Source organism: Ochlerotatus camptorhynchus, unplaced genomic scaffold (assembly GCF_037179485.1).
Source record: "Ochlerotatus camptorhynchus isolate MF236.1 unplaced genomic scaffold, CSIRO-AGI_Acam_v1.1 ptg000022l, whole genome shotgun sequence".
In the NCBI taxonomy this organism is placed as follows: Eukaryota; Metazoa; Arthropoda; class Insecta; order Diptera; family Culicidae; genus Ochlerotatus; species Ochlerotatus camptorhynchus.
In genome coordinates this window covers 6,164,267-6,183,840 of record NW_027040514.1, presented here as the reverse complement: position 1 = coordinate 6,183,840, position 19,574 = coordinate 6,164,267, and the positions used below count along the sequence as shown (strand labels likewise).

The 19,574-nt window shown below is 43.4% G+C and overlaps 1 protein-coding gene across 4 annotated transcripts in view; it reads right to left on the bottom strand.

Moving 5' to 3' along the window:
- Nucleotides 1-19,574, bottom strand: part of cora (coracle) — a 149,106-nt gene that overhangs the window by 22,062 nt on the left and 107,470 nt on the right. For 2 of the 4 annotated variants that reach the window (XM_065226957.1, XM_065226974.1), the window contains exons 2-7: nt 11,404-11,667; nt 10,893-11,338; nt 10,678-10,830; nt 10,256-10,614; nt 9,756-9,913; nt 9,122-9,229 (exon numbers count right to left, since the gene is read on the bottom strand). In XM_065226957.1, coding sequence (XP_065083029.1) covers nt 9,122-9,229; nt 9,756-9,913; nt 10,256-10,614; nt 10,678-10,830; nt 10,893-11,338; nt 11,404-11,547 — 1,368 coding nt within the window. In that variant the 5' untranslated portion in view covers nt 11,548-11,667. The remainder of the gene's footprint in view (nt 1-9,121; nt 9,230-9,755; nt 9,914-10,255; nt 10,615-10,677; nt 10,831-10,892; nt 11,339-11,403; nt 11,668-19,574) is intronic. The other 2 variants (XM_065226966.1, XM_065226982.1) reach the window with 1 other exon arrangement.

The following is a 19,574-nucleotide window of genomic DNA, read 5'->3' as shown; positions in this document are numbered from 1 at the left end:
ACTGTTCCTACTACATGACTTGATCAAGATTTGATTTCTTATCATACTCATCATACTCATGTATGAAGGGCAAAAAACGGTGAGACGGACCTGTAAGACACTTTCGCGAAACCCGCGGGAGTGATAGAGATTCTCCTTCCAGAAGTAAGATTTTTCAACCAGAAACCAAATCAAGCCATCGTGTGGAAAAATGTCCCAATAAATGGGGAGAAGAGCCCACCCTCTATCCACGAAATATTAGCAACAGGGAATTGGCTATAGACACCTTAAACGCCCTGCTGTTGCAATTCAAACTAACATATTTTTAGCACTGTAGTCATCCTAAACTTGCTTGCTTTCTACCATTTGATGGTCCTTAAAAAATATATCAAATTTCTGAAGGCACCTGTAGCAGTTCAATCTCCTAAAATATTTAAAGGTCATCAATAGTGACTTAGAACGTCCTTCTGCTGCTTGAAAATTATCCAAATGATCAAGAAGTTTCTATCGACACCCTAAAGCCCTGCTGTTGCAGATCAACCTCCAAAAAAATTGGGAGGAGATCTGTAGTCATCCCAAGGCGTTGGTCCCTCCGCACAGTGTGCCAAAAATACAGACGGGCACACCTGGGTACTTTCATTGGCACCAATGGTTAGACATTTTCATGATATTTAAAGTTACTGGCAACACTGTACTATATCTGCCCCTGCTCTGTGCATGTGTCAAAATGATAATCATTGTTGTTGACACACTCCGATTTTTGGTTTTATAACTTCAATCGTGAATTTCCTCACAGCGGACATGTTGTCAAAACATTAGGATGAGCGAGGTCATCAAGGCGATGACCGGTGCCAAGTACAACTGTAATCTGGGGGTCTTACTAGGTTTCTTCCCGATGGTGCTGGAGTCGCTACCGGAAGACTTCGAGATCGGAGAACCTCCACTCAAGACGATCGAACTGTTCGAGGATCTGGTGCGGAAGGCTTTGGTGTTTCAGATAAACTGTTGTTCGAAGTTGGGAAAGGGGTGGCATCGTTCCGGAAGCTGATTGAAGAGATGACCATGAAGGGACTGCTACTGGTGATAATACCGATTCGGAATGTGATTAGTGAGTTGGTTAGTGGGGAGAGCAAAACCCTGAAGGAGTAAGTGAAAGGAACGTTGAAGATGTTGGTGGATCGATTTGTGGCGCGAAGATTCGTGACGGAGCTGAAATCAAAGCCAAAGGAGGTTGAGTGGAATTGTAAACTGTTGATTGGTCATTGATTGGTGGGCTGAAGGTGAGCTCCTGAAAGTTGACATCGGTGAGTTGGTAGAAGTATAGGTTTAGCTCTTAGACACGACCCGGGTAACTCAGAGCTTGAAATAGAATATTTATAGGCTTGGCGGTGAAGAAGTCCCGGTGAAGTGTAAAGAGACCGGTGTTCCCCATGGTACCGAGCGATTGGAGCAGTTCGGTAAGCATTTCAACATCGTGATGTTTGCAATCATCCTCGTAGAACTGATCCGAAAGCAGCTTTTCGAACTCTATGAGGTACGAATGGATTATGGAATTCGAGCAGCAAAGAAGGTCGTAAGGAGATCGGTGTCCATACAAAGACCGCCATCTGGCCGTAGTAGTTTTAACAGTGGTCATTTACAGGTGTTCTCTGGCCGGCACTGTTTTTTGCCAGAGACATCATATTTCTCTCCATTTGTCCGATCGTTGTACTATCTTACCGTGTGGAAATATTAAACCCTACCTCCACCAGGGAAGTGTGATTCCGGTTGAAACTCCCACTAGAACGCTGGCGACGCATGCATCGCTCCTCACGGAAGCGTTCATCAGAATCTGAAGATCATCTGGACCAGCTTCCTCTGATGATGCACGCTCGCTTGGTCTACTTACCACCGTCACCTGTGGTTCATCCGAGTCCTCATCATACTCCAATCCAGTAGAAGTTATTGTCCTGTCGGAAATTGGAAGTGCCTCCCCCGGAGAACGTTATCGTTCCAAGCTTCGATTGGATGGCTGAGGCCGTTGCTTATTAGGTTCAGTGTAGTCCTTTTCCGATAGAATTTGGGAGCAACGAACCGAGAGTCACGACAGTAAGGATCTGGGACACTGCTTGTTGTTTTGTTTCTTCAAAACAAAACATGTGAACTGTCTAATTTACCGGGTAGCCAAACACACCATTATATGAAAAAAAAAATCAGTCTGATGACACTCTCGGCACTGCCGGCACACTGAGAAAAAAGTTGGCGCAAAATACGTGGGTAGAGTGACCACCCCCTGAGTCATCCCTAACGTTCTTCCTACTTCAAAATCATCAAAAAAATCATTAAATTTCTTAAGACTCCTCTAACGCCCTACTTGTGAAGTTAGGAGAAAACTCTTTCAATGATTGCAATACGTTTGATCGCCTGCCAACTCTTCTTCTACATGGTTATCTTAGTTGAAGCCTAAGAGTAGAGTTTTAATTTGCCCGTAATTTTGAATACCCAAGTTTCAGGAAGTAGCCGATTTGCCTTGGAAGATTATTCTGGCTCTCTGGCTTACTTCCCCAGGAAGACTCTTCTAGCATCTCTTTGAACTTTCTTCCAACTAACTTAGAAGTTCTCCTAGCTTCCTTTGAAAGTATCTCCGATTTTGTTTTACATTTTCTCTCTAAAATTGTTTTCTTTGAGATTTTCTTCATATCATCCATAAATGTTTGGTTCGCATTTCATTCGTATAATAAAGCTGTTTCTAGGCTAGTCACACCAATCGCTTCCTAGCTAGTTGGGTAATCGCTTCCTGAGTATGAAACTAGGCTAGATTGCTATTGAATCTGATCTTCCACAACTTTTTAGATATAATCCAAGATCTGCTCAGGTATGATAATTCGTCAAGGATAACAGCAACGTCCACAAGGCAATAAAGGAAATGGAGACGGATATCAAATCCACCATGATTGCTGCCAAACGTGAACAGGATGCGCTGAGGACGAGAGCCGGGATTGCAGAATGGGCACTGATCGACGCCAAGGAGAAAGCAACAGTTGAAGCACAGCAGACGCCGAAGGGACCCCGAAATCGACACTCGGACAAGAGGAAAAGGAAACGCCAGGAGAGGAAGAGGAGTTGAAAAAACCTAAGAACGACAAGGAAGACAACAAGGTTGGCGTACCATCGAGAAGCCGAAGGAGGATTGAAAAAAAAAACGAAAGGAAATAGAAGTGAAGAAGAAAGAAGAACCCTAGGCCTCGTCGGGAACGCAGTAAGGGCGATGCTCTGATTGGCAAAGCAAAGGACAAAACGACGTACGGGGCACTCCTCCGAAAGGTTCGAGAGGATCCGGAGTTGAAGGAACTAGGAGAGAAAGTGGTGAAAACCAGGCGCACCCAGAAAGGTGAGATGCTCTTTGAGCCTTCAAGGAGCTCGTCGAAAAGTCGACCCCAGGAGACAGTGGTTGAGTGCAGGGATCTGGACAAGATCACTTCAGAAGAGGAGCTAAAAAGTGCGTTTAGAGTGCACTGCGATCTGGGGGATGTCCCGATGTCAATCCGGGTAAGGAAGGCGTACGGCGGCATGCAAACGGCGGTGATACAGCTTTCGACAGCTGCAGAGAATAAGCTGCTGAAGACGGGCAAGGTGGTCAGCGTGCTCGCTGAAAGTCACTCCTTGGGTTACCACGCAACTGGAGCGATAGGTTTCGGACACCAGCCGAGAAACTGCAATAGCCTTGACAGATCTGATCTGTGCAGGAAAAACGGGGAGAAAGTTCACATTGCAAGAGGCTTCACAGTAATGGAGGTAACCAAGATAAACCTCAATCATAGCGACACTGCAGAGCATCTGTTGTGGTAGTCGACAACAGAAATAAAGTGCGACGTATCGAGTCCCTCCCGATAACGGTAACTGTGTGGCGGATAGAGCTCGGATGGCTGCAATACAAGTTATGGGCAGATACCCCATTCAAGAAGTGGTAGCGAGCTCATACGAAGGTGTCGTGATAGTCAAAATTAACGGAATCTTCATATGTAACTGTTACTCACGATGGAGCAGTTCCATGTGATGCTGGATGGACTTACCGAAGAGCTGATCGGACGAAGACCGGTAGTCATCGTAGGACACTTCAATGCTTGGGCAGTGCAGTGAGGAACCAGATGATCCAATGCAAGAGAGCATAGTCTGCTGGAAGCTCTGGCAAAGCATGAAGTTGTGCTGTCCAACAAAGGCACCAGTAGCACTTTTCGCAGAAATGACCGGGAATCCATTATCGACGTCACTTTCTGCAGTCCGTTGCTGGTGGCAAAGATGAATTGGAAAGTGTACGAAGGATATATCCATAGCGACCATCAGGCGATCCGATATGACATCGGTCAACGGAATACCGTGGCAGTACGGAGGACGAGAACTTGCGACTGGAAGGCTTTCGACAAGGATCTTTTCGTTGAAGCACTCCGTGTGGACATGGGCCCCGCCGTTTTGAACGCGCACGAGCTGACAGAAACGTTAGTGAGAGCATGGGACACGACCATGCCGAGGAAGCTGGAGCCAAATAACAGACGGCGTCCAGCTTACTGGTGAAACGAAGCTCTTAGCATCCTCCGCGCTAGTTGTCTCAGAGCTAGAAGACGTGTTCAGAGTTCTTGTTCTCTGAGCAGAGAGGAACAAAGAGGAGTGAGTGTTCCGAGTGGCCACGACCGCACTTAAACGAGAGACTGTTTTAATGAGCTCTGTCGGGACGCTGATGCCAACCATTCGGGCGAGGCATACAGAGTCGTGATGGCGAAGATCAGAGGTTCAACGATGCCCGCTGAAATGTGCATAGAGAAGCTGAAAGTCATCGTGAAAGAACTTTTACCGAAGCCCGACCCAACGACCTGGCCACCTACACCGTACGGAAAGGGAGAGGGAGATAACGTCAAAGTCACCAACGAGGACTCGTGGCAGTGGCGAAAGGATTGAAGGTGAAGAAAGCTCCCGGTCCGGATGTAATCCCCAACGTGGCGTTGACATGTTCAGGGTGGTGCTACAGAAATGCCTGGACGAGGGTCACTTCCCTGACAGGTGGAAGATACGGAAGCTAGTTTTGCTGCCGAAACCTGGAAAACCGCCAGGGGATCCAACATCGTCTGCTGGATACACTCGTAAAACTCTTGGAGAGGATCATCCTAAACAGACTGACGAAAGCACGGAGAGTGAGCACGGATTGTCGCAGAGGCAGTTCGGATTCCGGAAAGGGAGATCAACGGTGGATGTAATGCGGACAGTGGTCGAGAGAGCCGAGAAGGCATACAAACAGAAGGGGAGAGGAGATCGATATTGCGCCGTGATAACGGTCGACGTCAAGAATGTGTTCAACAGCGCCAGCTGGGAGGCCATCGCCGAAGCGCTGCATAAAATGAAGGTATTTGACTACCTGTGCAGTAACATTAGTAGTTATTTCCAGAACCGGGCTCTGGTCTACGATACAGACATGGAACAGAGATCGATTAGGATCACAGCGGAAGTTCCACAAGGTTCCATCCTTGGCCCAACGCTCTGGAACGGGATGTACAACCACCGACAAACCGACATGAATGACCATAGAAATTACCTCCAAATTTCTGCTCAAAGCACACTATCGACATCTGTCTCCGTGTTCGCGGAAAACGTTTATCTAAGCCATGAACACGAGTGCAAAACGTATGGATTGGTTCGTGTATGATCTATTCTGGACAAGTTATTTTTATCTAGATGAAAAGTTTCTATGGTTTCGACAGATGGTATCGCTGCACATTTGAATCGACCGTTATAGATTTTCGAGCGAAAGTTAAGTTTAAGTTTCATGTCGGTTTGTCGGTGGTATAACCATAGAGGTAACTCTAAGACTAGAAGGTCCCGAAATAACGTGCTCAACTTTTTGGCTCAGCTCTGGTACTCTCTTCGGTCCCAAGCTAAACGATTCACCCCTCGAAACATAGGAAAAACCAATAACCCCTCATTTTATCTGTCAAACTTTCAAAGCGAATCAAAACAAACATTGCGTAGTACTAGAATTTCGACTAGAATAGGGTACGTTAATCGTTTGCTTGGGACCAATAGGCTACTAAAGTGGTGAGCCAATTTAAAATCGTTAGTTTCGTATTGATTGTTGGTATAACGGCGTGCTAACGCTGAAGCTGCCCAAAGGAGTTGAGATCGTTGGCTATGCGGACGACGTCGTCTTGACGGTAACAGGCGAGACGCTGGAAGAGGTGGAAGTGTTGGCGACCGAGGCGATCGACCTAATTGGCGAAGAAGCGAAACTGCAGATAGCCCACCACAAAATGGACGTGCTATTGGTCAGTAACTGTAAAGCGGTGCAGCGTGCAGAAATCACCGTCGCCATAACCTCGAAACGTGTGTTGAAATACCTGGGAGTGATGATCGATGACCGGCTAAACTTCAACAGCCACGTCGAATATGCTTGTTAGAAGGCTTCGAAGGTCATCAACGCGATAGCTTGAATCATGCCCAACAACTCTGGTCCCAGCAGTAGCAAGAGGCGTCTTCTGGTCAGTGTGTCGTCGTCAATACTGAGCTATGGAGGTCCAGCCTGGGTTACAGCCCTGGAAACGAAGCAGAACCAAACGAAACTGAGCAGTACGTTCCGGCTCATGGCCATGCGAGTCGTGAGTGCGTACAGAATCATCTCGTCAAAGCAGTAATTATCCCTATCGGCATCACCCTGGTGGAGGACAGCCGGAAGAGTACGGAAAGTGGTGAGAGCGGCTAAGTCGTTGGCTAAGTGGTAACAGAAATGGAACACGGCGGAGAACGGACACATATAATAATACCGATTCTTTCGACCTGGGTGATCAGAAAACACGGAGAAGTCAACTTCTACCTAACGCAGTTCCTTTCTGGCCACGGCTGGTTCAGGAAATACTTGAATTGTTTCGGACACGCAGCGTCACCCCTCTGATCGGCGTGTGGCAATGTCGATGAAACGCCGGAGCAAGTGGTCTTCGACTGTCCAAGGGTCGAGGCAGTGCGAAGCGAGATGCCCATCCTTAGCGTGGATAATGTCATCGATAAAATGTGTACGGCGAATGAGAACGACCCAAATTTAAGTTTAGTTCACTCATAATCGCCAAAAGTGCAGGAACTCAGCGATGAGCAAAATTTGTGTCATGGTTTCCTGTGGAAAACCTAAAAAATCTGCCGGAAAATTTCCTCATTGATGAAAATTTTATTCAGTTTCGGAGTAGTACCAATAGACTGAGTGAATCCAATCTTTACTTTCTCAAATTCGGGAATTTTTCCCTGGAAAAACCAGGGAAAACATGAGGCAAATTTACTCATCGCTGAGTTCCTGCACTTTTGGCGATTATGAGTGAACTAAACTCAAATTTGGGTTGTTCTCATTCGCCGTGTGTCGAGAGGATGGCACTTGGAATGCCTGTCAGAGCTGCAGCGTAAATGGAGAGAAGAGCAGTGATCTAGCAACGCCAGCTAGCACTGAGAGTATCAGAATTGCATGAGCACAACCCCACAGAAGAATGCTCAAAATGAGGTATTTAAAAAAATTTAATGATCCTAGATCTAAACAAAACAAAAATCATTTTAATCGGCCTTGAACAATTTTATAGGCTCTGAGACTTGGAAGAATTTTTAGGTTCCAAACAATTTAAAGAATAATCCATAGAATTCTGATGCGAATACCTGTGGAATTTTGAGAAAAATTGAACTACCTGAGGCTCCTAAGAATTTTAGAAATGGATGTAGTATTTAAATACTTCAAATTCTTAATGTCCCGGGCAGTGTTGGCAAAATCCTCAATCAAATAATATTTTTCCGCTCTCATACGCTCTCAATATCACGCGTGATATTGGATCAAAATATCATGTTTGATATTGATTTTTCATGATCCTTTGATATTGCGAGACTATTCACAGCATGCAAAAATCAAGCTGAGAGTTGACTCGACACAAAACTGATTCCGTTGCACATCGTATTCTTAGAAAGAGAAAGCATAGTTTGCTATCTCTTTTTAATCTTCACCGATGGTAGACACGAAGGGACTGCTGCAAGCCGTTATGGAAGTTTCGGTTGTATTCGGGTGTAAAGCAAAAATCATTAAACTCAATCTCACCACAGTTTGGGGTGAGATTTGCAGTTGCTGAGTTTTGTTAGCTTGATATTCCGAGCTGCGATATCACAGCTTGCAAATCAACCGCATTTGTTTGTTTTTTTGATTTTTGTCTGCGAAAATCAAACGTGATCTTGGGCATTAATAAGATTTGATTTTTTGATATTTTTCCAACACTGGTCCCGGGTTTCTGGAGCTCTGTTGCAAGAATCTCTGGAGGTTTTACGCGCCATAAAGAGTCCCAAAAATGACGAACATCTTCAAGTTCCTCGGGTCGGGATTCTAGGTTTCTTAAGTTCCAATAGCCCCGGAATTTTCCAAAGTTTAGGAGTTACTCTGTATTATTATTCTTCACAATATCCGGCAGAAACTTTCTGAACAACAACAGCACGTGCGACGCTTTCTTTCGTTCATCTTTATGGGAATCATTGTAGCATTTTTTAAAGTGAAACTATGAACTACTATTCTACGGTACAGAATGTTTGAAAGGGTAAAAAGAGAGTTACGAATGTCATGCAAAAACAATAAACCTAAAGAACTCATAATTGGAACATAACACATAACGTTCAATAAACGCAAGGTAAAAACGGAACAGGTGGTTGAATTTGATACCAAAATGCGCACTGTAATTTATTTCTCAATCTGGACGAAAAAGGAAAACGGACAGCACAGATGTAGCTCACATATTTTCTCTTAAACATCACGCGAAAAAAAGTGGAAAACTTTCGATTACACAATCGGACGTGGAAGCCAAAATTGAAGCGCCAAAACAAAGCGAAAAATTTCGGAATTCTGCATAATCGAAAGTTTAAGTTAAAAAAAAAAACTAGAAACTCCCAGTAATTCCAGGTAATTCCGCAACTGATTGCGGAAGCACCTACAATCGCTTCATGGGAAAAAAGGGAAGCTAAGATTCATCGCCGCATCGCTAGAACTCCCACTCGAATTCGGAAGGCAGAAACTCAAAATAGGTAGAACTTAAAATGATGGTTGATAAGTTATAGGAAGTTGTAAGATATAAAAGGGAAAGCTTTGTTTGGTTAGTACGGGTGTTATCATAACCTGGCTCATCGGAACAACGTTAGACGACGACGCAGTGATATCGTAATCACCCTCGAGTGAGCTCTGAGACGACGCTGAAGCCGTTCCGGTGCTAGACTCGCGCTTCAGCTGCAGTTGAACGTTGTTGTTGTTGTTGTGGTCGAATGTGTTGATGTTGTTGTTGTTGTTCGAATGTTAGAATGTTGATGGATTTGGTTAAGTGTGATTGTGTGAGATTGGTGTTGTTGTTGTTGTCGTCGTCGTTGATCCGAACGATAAAAAAAAATAGTAAAAGAATACATAAATACATACGGATTAGTTGTTACGCTCGGTTAGTATGCAAATAACCACCCAAAATGTAATACATGAAATCCCATAACCTTCAAGAAACAAAGATGAACTGAATGATTTATGGGGGTGAAATACTGGATTTTATGTTGAATCGGTATCCAATAGAAAACAGAGCGAGAGAGAAAGAGGGAAGATAGGTAGTCAACTTTTGTTATCAAGCTGTTTAGTGATGTTGTTTCGGAATACAAGGAATTCTATATGAAACAAGAGTGGTGGGTGAAGTAAACGGGGGTTTCTCAACGGGGGGTGTTTTATTTCTGTAACGGATGAGGGGGACAGGAGACTCGGTCTAGTGGGTACTCACGCGTTCTTTCTTTTCCTTTTTGATCGGGCTTCGGGAGCCACGGGTGGGCGATTCCAGATCCGGAATGTGATCCGGTGGATGTGACATGGTGTGTCGTTTGTTGGCGTCCTTGTTCGGGTCCTTGAGGGCAGCTCGCTCCTTTTCCTGGTGGCCAAGGGCTGCAAAAAATACGATTGATTATCTTCTTATTTTTCGCATTTCAAGCTTATTGATTATCGCATATTAGTTTATTGCGTGCTCTCAACTTAGTGTTCTAGATGCACTTTCACAGTTATTAATTGAGAGCTTTCGATGTCTGTACCATTTTTGCATTAGATAATTGTATGGCAAGTACAATCACACCAAATTTTGCAAACCGAAAAATTCCTAAACCGGACCGGGAAATGAACCCAGCCACGTCTAGCATGGTCTTGCTTTGTGCTACGCCTTTACCGACTGAGCTAAGGGAGGCCCCGGTTGATTATCATACGCCTAAATCTGGACTGACCCTTCCAACTTACCATCCATGCTTCTGCTGGACATCCGCTTCCCGGTGAGGCTTCGCTTGAAGTCGGGCGCCGGCCGATCGACGGGGGTCTTCCGGGTTTCGTAATGCGTGCGCCCGGAGTAGCGGAACTTGGAGCCTAGCCGCGGGAAAAGACCCGCCTTGGACGTCGGTTCCGGCGTCATCAGGCGGAAGAAGGTGTGATGCTCGACGCAAGCCTTCCACAGCTTCTTGGCGGCGCGATGGTTCTCCAGCTTGAAGCCGATCGTCGATTCGTACTGCTCGAACTCACCCGGCCGGATCTTGATGTAGAAGTTGTTTCGCTTGTACGAGATTTTCAGGATTTTGGGCCATGCGAAACGATTGATTCGGAGTCTGCAAGTAGTTGGTTGTTAGAATTTCATTCACCCTGTACGCAGTTAAACTAATGAAACTTACTTATCTCTGTACACCAACAATCCGGACGCACAAACTCCCAGCATGATATCGACTCCTTCGGAGTCCTTGGCGGGATGCAGATCAACACCGTACATTGCCAATTTCTTGGCATTCTCCAGGTAGTGCAACTCGGCTTCCGCTGGGGTCTGACTCCTGCACAAAAAAAAACACTCTTGAGTAACTAGTCCCGAAAGGCCAAACAAAAACACCCTTACTTGTGCGTCTTGTGCAGATCCATCACTTTGTCCAGCAGTTCCGGCGTCTGGTTCGGTGCAATCTTAAACTCCTTCAGGTACGCGCGATCCTTCATCTCGTCCGGATCGTAGTCGCCCAGCTCCGACTGAACTAGATACGATCCGAGCAGGGCATGCGTCACGAACGAACATGGCAGCCGGCCCTCGAGGATGTCATTTCGCACTTGCAAGCACAGATGGTAGCGGGTGATGTCCTCCTGCAGCTGTGCCGGTTCCGGAGGGTAGAATTTGACTTCAAAGTTCAGCTCCCACGGATCGGAGCGGAAGAATTTGGCTACCGGTCGTTCCAGGTCCAGCCATACCCGGGGATCGACCGCCGTTACGTACGTCAAACCGAAATAATCCTTCTCGATGATGTTCATCCCAGCGCAGACTGAGTTCAGCAGATCTCGACCGCGAGCTTTGCGCTGGAAAAAAAAATCACTCGTTAGAATTATTCAAAGTTTCGGCTCGAATCACACTCTACACTTACATCGATGGTCACTTCCAGTATCGATCCATCCAGGACTGTGACTTTGGCTAGCGCCGCCTTACCGGACGACGTGGCGGGCTTCTTCTTCGGTGTGCTCGGATTGGTGGCTGGCGCCGGTTCCGCCGTTTTGGACTCGCCTGGCATCGTGGCAAAGGTGCCTTGTGCCGGCAACGGTAAAGGATGGTTGTTGGCTCTGTTTCAATTTTATCCTGACCACCACCACCAGCACCAGGAACCAGGGAGGTAGTAGGTGCGCGTTCCGAACTGCAAGAGAGATGGAGAGGAAACAGGAAAGCGCAATTTAATTTCACTCAATATGCTCGCAACTCCGGGACGCCTGTCGTCGTCGTGGTGGTCGTCGTCGTCGTCGTCGTCGCCGGTGACCATTAATGAAATGGGTGTCCATATTTCAGGAACCGGATGGATAGAAGCAGGTCGTTCGAGCACGAAGGAAGGGGAAAGTAATTGAGTTATGTGGGTAAATGGGTAGGGTAAGAGGGAGCAAAGGAACGGACGAACTAGCGGAGAGTGTAATAATTAGGCGACTGACTGGCTAGACCTTTTTGCTGTGTGCGAGTACCGAGCACCTCTACTGCTGGCTGTACATTAGGATGATAGTGCAAATTGGACGAGAAGATATTTTTTGCCTGGCAGCCAGGAGGAAAATTATGGAAATGCAAATGGACCAATTAGAGCACTGCAACCGGGGAATGATTTGAATAATTTTGATCGGGTAATCATGCGATTACGCGGGTCAAATTGCTTGGATGGAACAAACAGGACGTCAAGTGTCGTTCGGTCCTCCCATGTTGCATTTCGGTCTTCGGTTTCGATACATCAAAATGTAAACAAAATGTACACACGCGCAATGCTCAACCATATCTTATCGAATGGAACATGTGCTTTCGAGCCTCGCTTCTTTCAAGTTTTTTTTTGAGTCATCCGTTGCAGTGATCCCGTACCCTTGCCCTAGTAGCACGCTTGTCACAAATTGGTTGTGGCAACTTCTATACAACTTATGCCAGTCATAAACAAGTTGCTGCAACTTATTGTGACGGAAATGTGCTACTCGGGTGAAGCGGTGCACAGAATGTTGGATGTTTTTTCAAAATTCGTCAAATGATTTTGATCCTAAATTGAGCTTCTATGGTAGTTCATTATACAAAAGTTTTCATTGAACACATCACAAATTGGAAGGATCAACCAAAACTAAAACATAAATAGGTAGACGGGCTTGCAATGCATCGGAAGAAAGAAGATTCGAACGTGATCGATTGAAGATAACCTTCATAGAATGATCTATTTTATAGAAAATCAAAGGAAAAAAAATGACATTGAAGCTTTAAATAAAAAAGGACACTGAAATTCATTTGAAATTTGATTGTTGATAAGCAAATTTGACGAATAAATCCGTTGAAGCTTTCAGAAAATGTTGGAAGACCTATTAAGGACTGATCTTATAAAAATTCAACAAAACCTTTAGCCTTTAATGAGTAAAGGATAACATCAAATTGAACAGAAGATTCAAATAATCACGAGAAGACATTCAAAAAGGAAAAAAAAGTTACTCTAAGAGTTCTATAATAAAGTGATACTGCAGATAGTGAACTTTTTTCTATGTTGAAAGGGCTTTAAAATAATCATCACAGCTTCATATTGGTCTTGAAAATGCGTGTTCCTACACACTTAAACAGAGACCCTGAGTTCGGTAAAAAAAATTACCGTCTTAGATCGGTAATCCTAAAAATTACAGATGTTTCGGTATTTTCTCGCTCTATTGCTGAAAACTGTGAATAAAATTACCGAATTTCGGTGTTTTCATTTCAATTTAACGAAAACGGTAAAAAAAATTACCGGTAGATCTGTAAATCAGCTTCATCACTGACTTCGGTGAAATATTTTACTGAAGTTTCGGTAAACAAACCGTTCCATTACCGAGTTCGGTAGTTTTCACAGCGAGAAACGTCAAATTCACCATATTGTGATTTTCGACCTTCTTAAAAAAAAATTGTAAGTGGAAACTTGTGAAAAATAAAAAGTTCAATTATGGAGGCTGTTACGAGCCAGCTGCAACACCAAGATGAGCGAATCGTAGATATTTTCCGTAAGTAATGATATTTCGTTATCTAAATAAATACCCATTGTTACAGATGGCCGATGCTGTTGCTTGTTTTTTCATCAATGACCACATAAAAAAGAAAGATTTTATACCGGCAAACACAATTTTTGATTGTACATATCAGAAATGTGATGCAAGATATAGAAACTTCTATTCTTTAAAACGCCAAATCATTGAAAAGCATCCACTTGAAGGCTTTGTTCCAGCCGGAAGTACCACGAAGGGAAACGATCCACTCGGGGAAGCCCTTTTCATCGGTCATGAAATGCCTACTCAATGCGATGAAGCAAGTTCTACCCGTGAAACAGATACATCATTGAATGAACTCAAAAAAACTATTCATCTGAGTATTTGTATTTAATTTGTATAATTGATAAGACCCGAAAAAATACTTTGAAACAATATTAAACCGAATTAAATTTAAGTCGGTAGACTTTTAAAAAAATTACAGATCTTTCGGTAGTTTTTATTTTCCATATCGACTCCAAAATTACAGTTCTCCGGTAAAATCAATTACAAATCAAGCTTGTTTTTTCGGTAAACGTTACCGATCGTTCGGTAAATTTGACAGCTAATTTTGCTGATTCAGTTTACAGATTTTTCGGTAATGTTCTCGATTACCGAACACATTACCGACCGATCAGCTGTTGAGAATTCGGTAAATGAATTACCGAAGTCGGTATTTTTTTCTAAGTGTGTACCAAGCGTTCTGGATTGCTTTTCTGAATGTCGTATGACAGAACGCCGTTTAGCCGAATTTTCTTGAAGTGATTCCCTGAATTCCTTGAAATGATCCGCAGAATTCCACAGGAGTGTTCCTTCACTAAAGATGATTACAGCAACAACCTTGAAAGTCTCCCTAGAAATCCTTTGAAATTCACCATAAAACTTCGTTGGAAATCTCCTAGAATCTTTCATCCAAACTACTTTCAAATACGCCTAAGAGTACTTTTGAAATAATCCTCAGAATTTGAATTGAATTATTTTCCGAATACTCTTTGGATTCTCCTTCTTCTCTTGGAATTCTATTTACAAGCACCTTGGAGTTTTCCTTAGAATTCACTTTCAGTTCTCCCTTCAAATCCCTTAGAAAAGTTTCTTCAAAATTAATTTGCAGATTTAGTCAGACCCAGGCATGGCAAATCATTTACATTCATTTGCCTCTAACTTTTTTCATCAACAGAATTCCATGAGATGATGTATGAAGCTTTTGTAGGTTTTGATATTAGCTACAACCTTTTTGAATAACTCAAATCTGTATATCTTATGCATGATGAACCGGGGTGAACAGAACTTACCTATGTTTTTCAGTGAATGTAAATTACATTCACTGAAAAATAGTAACAAGTTCTGCCCACTCTAGTTCATCATACGTAAGAGGTACAGATTTGAGTTGTAGTTAATATCAAAACCTACAAAAGTTTCATACATAATTTAACGGAATTCTGTTGATGGAAAAAGTTAGAGGCAAATTAATGTAAATTAATGCACGTAATGAATGTTATTGATTTTCCATGCCTGACTCAGGCTTCTCTTTGAATTCTATTTGGAATTACATTGAAATGTTACACATAATGTTCTTGTAAATATACTCTGAATTCTACTCAGGATTCCCTTAGAATTACATTCAGAACTACCTTGGAATTCTCCTTACGTTTCACCTGGAGTCATCCTCAGAATTAATTTGAAAAGAATCCTGAAATTTCAATTACCTAAAAATTCATCCATTCATATTTTCCCCTGAATTCCCTTTAAATTATCCCTAAAGATACTTGGAAATTCTCATAAAATTTATAACCTTTGAAACATTTGCAATATCCTTAATTTATTTGAAATCTGGGATCTTGGAATTTATTCTATGACCATAGTCTTGAATATTTATTTTCGATTCTTGAAAATTTCTGCAAGTTTGATTTTATCAGCTCCAATATTTCAAAAAGCGGTCTAAGTTTAAAATCTATAATAATTATCCATGTTAAAAAAACACAATTATAGCTTAAGAATTTATGTTGTTACTGAAGATAATTATTTCGCTGCCTTTCGTTCAAAGAGTAAAAGTAGCAAACGAGGAATATAAAGTTGGCTGAATTATAACATATTTTAAAATTCCTGGAAAGGTTCTCTGACGTACTTCAATACTGTTCTAAATTAGATTAGATTTCTAGTCAGAACACTTTTCAAATTATCCTACGAATTTCTTTGAAGTTCTCTTGGAATTCATCTCACATTTAGACCCTTATTACGGGTGTCACTTCACTACACGGCGAAAACGAAGTGAAGTGACCAGTTGTCACTCACGGTGAAGTGACTGCCATGTAAATCAAATGGGAATCACTTCACCGTGAGTGATAAGTTGTCACTTCACCGTGAAGTGACATCGGTAATAAGGGCCTTAATTGTACTCAGAATCATCGTAAAATCACCGTGATAATAATTTTATAAATTTTCTCCGGACTTCTTTGCAAAATTTCCTTTGAATGATATTCAGGATTCCATGGTGAGCAGCAAATCCCGATTAGCAATTTCCCGAAATTTTGGAATTTTTCCCGGTTGTGCGATAATAAAACCATAGAGGTAACTCTAAGACCACTGGGTCCCGAAGAAAATTATTATTATTTTTGGCTCACTTAGTACCAGAACAACGGTCCCAAGCAGTCCCAAGCTATTTCACTCACCCCTGCATGTTCTGCATGAATCCACACACCCCTGATGTTATCTGTCAAACTTTCATAGCGAATCAAAACAAACATAGTGTAGTAATAGAATTTCAACTAGAATAGGGTACGTTAATCGTTTGCTTGGGACCAATAGGCTACTAAAGTGGTGAGCCAATTTAAAATCGTTAGTTTCGTATTGATTGTTGATAAAACTAAATGCAATTGAACCGAAGAGATAACCAAGTTAAATGATTGATTACTAAAACAGCAAAATTTTTCCTGGATCTTGAATTTGGTTCTGCGTTCTTGCAGACTTCGAATTTGCATATGAAAATTCCCTCAAAACTTAATAGGATTTAATTTAATTGTTCTCGAGCATTTCCATTCGAACAATTTCCCTTCACAGAGTTCTTTTCAGAATTCTTCTAACAGAAATTTGATATTCTCTCTAAGAGTACCTTGAAAATGTTTTTATATCAGTTCAGAAATTTTGGCAGAACACTCCAAAAAATTCATGGAATTCAACCTTAGATTTTAAACTAATTTTGAACTTTTTTTCTAAGAATTCACTGAAGCTTTCGAATTGTTTATTAAACTGGCTTGAATCCTACCTAAAATTCCCATTCAATTTACATCAGAATTGTCTTACATTTTTACTCAGAATTACCTTGGGAATTCTCCTCTAAATTCTTCCAAAAATTCACTTGTAATTCTCCATAAAATCAACTAGAAATTCTTTTTGAGTGTGTTGACTGTTGTTCTTTTTAATTCCGTTCTGATTGCTTATCTTTTGACAGACACGCGTATTTCGTCTACTACTTGCAGGCTTCATCAGTGCCAAGCACTCAACACCACTGAACAGGGGCGTCGCGTAACCTCACTTTTTACCTGTGCACCAACTTTCAAAAACAGATTTAATGCAGATAAACAGATATTCATACTCGAATCGGTTGAAAAATACACTGAATCTTCTAGTTAACTCGATATCTATCAATTGCAAGCAATATTTTGACAATTGTTTATGTTTTGAGAGTTGGTGCACAGGTAGATTGAGGTTACGCCACTGCCACTGAAGAATCCATATTTTATCTACGACTTATATCAGATCAGAAATCTGCTTCGCATAAGCTGGCCAACCTTCGTTCAGGAAATTCACCACTTGCTGAAGAACTGGATCTGGTGCGTGACTGGAAGGTTGCTGATGGTGTCGTTGAGAATTGCTTTGGCTTCCGATTCGATGTACACGGCGTCCGTCACGTAATCCTCGTCGGCGGCCGTCACGTAATCCTCGTGATGCAATGACATTAGCCGGGACAGGAAATCTGCATGGACGAAACGTGATGGATGTCGAAATCGCACAGCAGGAGTGTCAAGGCCCAGCGCTGCAAACGTTTTGCTGTGTAAACGGGCATACCTTTCTTTGAGCCGAAAAAACCTTGAGCAACGGTTGATGATCGGTTTGCAGGAGGAAGTGTCGTCCATACAGCATCTCGTGGAAACGGGTGACTTGGTGGTTGGTTTTATGAAGGTTCTGCAGACCATGATTTAGACTTGTAAAATGCTATAAAACCTCTATAAAACTGGAAATGTTACTTGGGATGCTTCACTTGTCCGTAGTTCATCTGTGCTGGGGTCAGTGAGCGATGTGAGCTAGTGAGCTGCTGCAACAATGATCTCCTTAGACGGGTCGTAGTGTGTAAGCAGCAGGTCGGAAAGTAGAATGGTCTTAATCTGCTCGAAGATTTCTGGCAATCCTATGTTCAGTTCCAGCGTGCATCTTTTTTGAGAAGGTTGACTTGGGGAGCCCTGAGTTTTTTTTTTCTTTGATTTGGTTTCCGTCGATCTTGTTTTCAGTGCTGAGCACCAATGCTACCGACGCCAGGGAGGCAGCTTCCACACCTGGACCCTACCTATCGACCCAACAACTCATGAACCGGGGACCAACGGCCTTACTTCCCTTCCGAAGGAAGGCGTCATCAGAGATGTTATGCTTCAGAACATCCCGGCGGCGCCGACTGGGATTGACCCAGACCTGCTGGGGTAATCACGCTAACCACTACACCACCGGTACCGCTGGGAGCTCAGAGTTGCTTCATCTGCTTCACGAATCTACCATAGAAGTTGACAGCGCCGAGGTAGGAGCGGAGTTGCTGGACATCCTTCGGAGACTGTATCTTCGAAATGGCTTCTGTTTTTGCAGGATCAGGTCGAATGCCGTCCTTGTCCACGATGTGTACGAGGAACTCGATCTTGGAGAGTTCGAAACGACGTTTTTCTAGGCGTAGGTGAAAACCATACTCACGTATCTGCTCGAGAACCGCGTAAAGACTGCGATCTTGTTCCTGTCTTTCAGATACGGGTTGTCTCCGAGAATGTCAGCCACCATGCTGTCGATGATGCGCTGGAAAGCGCCGGGTGCCGACTTGACTCCAGGGGATAGTCGGTTGTACTGGAACAGTCCACGATGCGTGTTGACCGTGAGTAGCTTTCGCGATTCCTCTTCGACCTCGACCACTAGGTAGGCGTCAGACAAATCGAGATGGGTAAATTAACGTGCTCCAGCCAGATCCGCAAAGAGGTCGTCGGGATGAGGGAGCGGATGACGGTCACATTCCACCACCGTTGAATAATCGCCACACACACGACGAACTGATACGTTGTCCGACTTACGTACGACGACTATTGGTGCTGCCCAATCCGAGAATTGAACTGGAGACGTTGTTCTGGAGCCTTTCAAGTTCTGCGTCCACCTTGTGGAGTGCAGGGTACGCTACTGGTCGTTTCGGGCAATAGGCGGGACGTGCTTCGGGCTTCCGGTAAAGCTTCACTTGTGCTTATGTGCAACTACCCAGCATGCTTCGGAATATCTCTGAAAACTGTTGCTTGAGTTGATTGGTGAACTGATCGGAACGATGGTGAACGACGTTAACCAAGCTGCTTATCGGCACAGACCACAAATCGAACAGATCCATCGCTTCGATTCTTAAAACGTTGAGCTCAGAGCTTCTCGAGATGAAAACGCAAGAACAGCTGAATCGCTTCACAGTGTTTGTTCACCATGGCTGAAAAACCGACTTCTGTCGACCGAACAGTTTCTTCAATATTGCGACGGTCTCGTACAAGCTCTCTCATTCACTGGATCTTCTTTTCCAGCTCATTTTCAATTGCGGGGGACCAGCGATACCTAGGGGGCCTTTTCGATCGCTCACCTTCCAAGATGTCTATCCTGTGTAGCAGCACATTCGTTCTGCCAAGTTTTCCGTCTCCTTTCAGAATTTCAACAATTCCCAGAAGTTCTTTCCTCTCTCCTGGCGCTAGTTCTTCCGTTGAAATTTGAGATAGCTTCAAATTGGTTGGTTTCTCGACAGACGGTAAATCGAGACTGACAATAATGT